General features: G+C 42.8%; 1 protein-coding gene across 1 annotated transcript in view; it reads left to right on the top strand.

Moving 5' to 3' along the window:
* The first annotated feature begins 280 nt into the window (after positions 1 to 280).
* DNMBP (dynamin binding protein) overlaps positions 281 to 4694 on the top strand; it is a 112119-nt gene continuing 107705 nt past the window's right edge. Inside the window, exons 1-2 of the mRNA XM_006831463.1 lie at positions 281 to 425; positions 3731 to 3853. Coding sequence (XP_006831526.1) covers positions 281 to 425; positions 3731 to 3853 — 268 coding nt within the window. The remainder of the gene's footprint in view (positions 426 to 3730; positions 3854 to 4694) is intronic.

The raw sequence follows: 4694 nt of genomic DNA, 5'->3' as shown, positions 1-4694 counted from the left end.
GCTACCAGAGCTCCTTGTTGTAGGGATTCTTAAATTGGTGCATGTTTCCCCGTGTGTATTTTCAACCAGAAACTTAATTATTAAAATACAAAGAAATAAATGAGAAAGTGCTGGGTTTTTGTTTTTTTAAGTACAAATTTTTATTTGCCTAGCTTTCCCTTCCTTATAAATATCTCCGTATCTTGAGCTCTGTCATTCTGAAGAAACAGGTTTGTATTACAGCTGTCTTATGTCTTTGTGCTTTCTTGTTCCTCTTGCTGTTCTCTCCAGGGTATGAATCATGGAAGCAGGCTCGGTGGTGCGAGCGATCTTCGACTTCTGCCCGAGTGTATCTGAAGAGCTGCCCCTCTTTGTGGGAGATATTATTGAGGTGCTGGCAGTGGTTGATGAATTTTGGCTTCTGGGAAAGAAAGAGGATGTGACAGGTAAGATGTCTGTGATACCCCATGTATAAAATGGACCACAGCCCCTCTCTTCTTTCTGTATTAAGAACAAAAGTTAAATGGGAAGTCCAAGTCTGCAAGCTTCAGCATCCTTTTGTGTTTTCCTTATAGATTCATACTGTGGTCTCTGCCAGTCAGGAGAGAATTTCTGTGTGTCCTTCTACCTCTCCTTACTGGTTCCTTCAAAACAATGAATGGTTAGAAACCAGCTCCCCCAGCCCAGTTTTCTGTTCACATCTCTCTCTTCCATTTCCTTCCCCTTTTCTGGTCTTTATCCACTCTTGGTGTGGTGCTGTAGGATCAGCACTGGACTTTGAACCACAAGGTCAGGAGTTCAAACCTACCAGCTACTCCTGGGAAACTCTACACAGGGTCACTGTGAGTCAGAACTGACTCCACGGCACACAAGCATAATAGACAGTTATTTATAATAGGCTGTTTGGGACAGCCTGTTGGTCTACCATTGTGTTTCACGGTCTGTTACCTGAGTCATATAGGACATAGGTACTCTCCACTTCGTTTGAACTCTTTTTCCACCTTTTCTTTCATTCTTAAAGAGCCCTGGTGGTTAGACATTGGGTTGCTAACCACACGTTGGTAGTTCAAACCCACCAGCTGCTCCACAGGAGAAAGATGAGGCTGTGTGCTTCAGTAAAGATTTATGGCCTTGAAAACCCCACATAGGATCACTGTGAGTGGAACTGGACTTGATGGCAGTGGGTTTGGGTTTGGATTCGGTTCTTTCATTCAAAATCCAGGCAGTGAAATTAAATGAATCCTGTTTACTCCTTCCTAGATTCTTGGCTGGCCCAAATTCCTTAAAGCTATTATCTACTCAGGAGTTCTGGTGTGGTGCTGCGGGTTAGAGCTCTGGACTGCATGATCGGCAGTTCAAGCTCACCAGCTGCTCCTCGGAAACCCTATACAGGGTCACACTGAGTCTCATCTGACTGACAACACACAACAACAACAACAACAATGCTAGATACTGCCGACCTTCTACTTCTTTCATGGATTCTTTAAAACATGTTAACGATGGTTTCTTTCGTTAATTAGCCTAGGGAAGAGTGGGAGTTTTTCCCACATGGTATGTACCTATGTTAATCCAGTCCATAATTTATATATATGTAAGTGTGGATTGGAGAATGCTATACAGTCCTTAGAGCAGACTTTTCCATCTGTTTATTCATCCATTCAACACACTCTTATTGACTGCCCACCAGGGAATATAATGATAATCAAGACAGATACAATTCTATTCCTCATGCTGACTCCTTTCGAGAACGAAGGCAGTCAGTGAACTGCTGAATGTCGTGTGCCATGAGAAAAGAAGGAGAGGGTACTATGTTGCTATTGTTAAGTGCTGTCGAGTCAGTTCTGACTCATAGTGACTCTGTATAGGGTTTCCAAGGAGCAGCCTGGAACTTTGAACTGCCGACCTTGTGGATCGAAGTCCAGTGCTGATTCTACAGCACCACATCAGGAGTCCTATGGACACATTTAAAAGGGTTACTTAACCCACATTTGGAAATTTGGAAATTTATACATTATTTCCTGGTAGAATAGATTATTTCCTTTCAAAAGTTAGTAGTCAAGCACACACCATTTGTGCCACCCAGGGACAATGAAGAAGGATGTTGTTAAGTGTCGTCAAGTCGGTTTCCACTCATAGTGTGACTGGCAGGTTTGAACTGCCGACCTTGCAGGTGCAGTCCAGTGCCACGCAGCACTCTGTGATCTTGAACAAAGTACAAGAATGATGTTGTTGTTGTTGTTGTTAAGTGCAGTTGAGTCGGTTCCAACCCGTAGCTACCCTATATAGTGTTTCTGAGGAGTGACTGGTGAGCTTGAACTGCCAACTTCCAGTTCAAACCGACTTTTCAGTACAGCGCATTAACCCACAGTGCCACACCAGGATGCCACAAAAATGATGTTGTTGTTAAGTGCTGTCAAATCGATTCCGACACATAACGACCCTGTACAGGGTTTCCGAGGGTGTAAATCTTTACGGGAGCAGAAAGCCCCATCTTTCTCCCGCAGAACAGCTGGTAGTTTTGAACCGCTGACCTACAGGTTCGCAACCCGATTCGTAACCACTACGCTACCAGAGCTCCTACAAGAATGATAGGAGGCAGCAAAACTGAAGGTCAGGACGTCAGCTGGTAAGTTATTGCAGCAATCCAGTTGAAAGGTGATGATGACCAGGACAAGGCAATGGGACTAGAGATGAATGGCTACAAGAGATCATCAGAACGGAGAATCCCAGCCTTTCATATTCTTTCCAACTAGTCAGCCCTGTCTTTCTATCACTACCTATTGAAACCCTACCAATCTCTAGGGACTTGTATAAATGTCACTTTTCCATAATTTTTTTCCAGTTCTTCCTGACCTTCTCCACCTTCTCTGAACTCTTGTAGCAATTTGTGTACCTATGTTGTGACGTTTCCTTTCAGAATCAAATTATTGTGTGTCTGAATCAGATTTTATGTGTGAATGAGATTGTAAGGTGTTTGAGGGTCAAGATGGTCTTACTCATTTTTCTCTCTGTAGCGTGCCTTGCAGGCTCATTGAGTTGCATTTTCTGTGTTCTGCATGCATTTAATTTTCCATCTTTTCCCCACCATAGAAGAACCTCTAATTAGGAGTACTGAGTGAGGGCTCCATTTAAAATCTGCAGGTGGTTACAATCAACCATTGAAAAAAGACAAAACAAAAAAACCTACTGTTGTTGAGCAGACTGTGACTCATAATGAACCTTATAGGGACCGAGTAAGACTGCCAGGTTTTGTTTTGTTTTGTTTACTTTTTGTTGTGAATTGAATGAAGGTTTAAAGCTTTAAATTTTACAGAAGTAGATGGTCTCATTTTTCTCCCGTGGAGTGGCTAGTGGGTTTGAACTGCATACCTTTCAGTTAGCAGTCCTATGCTTAACCCACCACACCACCAGGGATCCTCAACAGAATGAGACCAAAAAGTCAGCATTTGCTCCAAACCAAAGCTCAGAGGCCAGAGGGCAAGATGGATGGCTGGAAACCAGGAACCCAGGGTGTATGTGGGAAGAATGTTGTTACATCCAGGGGATTGCAGCCAACATCATGAAACAAAATGTGTATCAGTTGTTGAGTGGAAAACTAATTTGCTCTGTAAACTTTCACCCAAACTATAATAAAAAGTTGTTTTTGTTTTCAGTTTTATGCAAGGGCTCCCAAAAACTTTTTTTTTGTCCCGGTACACAGCCAGAGGGGAAATGAAAAATTCCATTTTGGAAATGTTGCTTTTATTTTCAGGGCAGTTCCCCAGCAGTTTTGTGGAAATTGTGACTATTCCCAGTCTGAAAGAGGGAGAGAGGCTGTTTGTCTGTGTCTGTGAATTCGTATCCCAAGAAGTGAACAGTCTTCCCCTCCATCAAGGTAAGCTGGTCTTCAAAGAGTAGAAACCTGTTTAAAATTTAGGTTGCAGAGCTTGCTTACTGTTAAATTGCTAACCACTAGAGGGACTTCTGGTGTGGTGCTGTGATCAGCACTGGATTGCCAACCACAAGGTTGGCAGTTTAAATCCACCAGTTGCTTCTCAGAAACCCTACACAGGGTTGCTATGAGTTAGAACCGACTCGACGGCTCTTAACAACAACAACTGCTAGAAAGTCCCCAGCAATACCAAGATAGTCCTGACATTAGCAGTGGCCCATGTTTTAATGTTGTGAGTCAGAACCTATATAGGGTTACCGAGGAGCAGCTAGTGGGCTTGAACTGCTGATCTTGTGGTTCACAGTCCAGCGCCACACAAGAAATTAATAGCAACTTAAAATTTCAACAATATTTTCTCACAAATATAAGCATCCTCATTTTATTCCAAAACAAACTTGGGAGATAGCAAAGTGGATATTGTTAACCATATTTTCTAGATAAGGAAAGTATTCACAGTATTGTATGAATAGTGGAAGATTCGATGTAGTACCTATCGTTATGAAGTTTTGGCCTCAGAGTATGATTTCATGTTGCCTGATTCTAAGACCATTATGCTCTTTCCACTACTTCATGCTGTATTTATCCATTTTTCCACCCAAAAAAACCATGTTGTTGTTAGGTGCCATCGAGTCAGTACCGACCCATAGCGACCCTATGCACAGCAGAATGAAACACTGCCTGATCCTGGGCCAACCTCACTACTGTTGCCACGCTGGAGTCCATCGATGCTTCCACTTGGCCAATCCATCTCGTTGGGGGTCTTCCTCTATTTCTCTGACCCTCC

The sequence above is a fragment of the Chrysochloris asiatica genome, unplaced genomic scaffold (genome assembly GCF_000296735.1).
Source record: "Chrysochloris asiatica unplaced genomic scaffold, ChrAsi1.0 scaffold00003, whole genome shotgun sequence".
NCBI classification, from domain to species: domain Eukaryota; kingdom Metazoa; phylum Chordata; class Mammalia; order Afrosoricida; family Chrysochloridae; genus Chrysochloris; species Chrysochloris asiatica.
The sequence above is the reverse complement of the archived record's forward strand: the minus strand, read 5'-3'. Positions and strand labels throughout refer to the sequence as shown.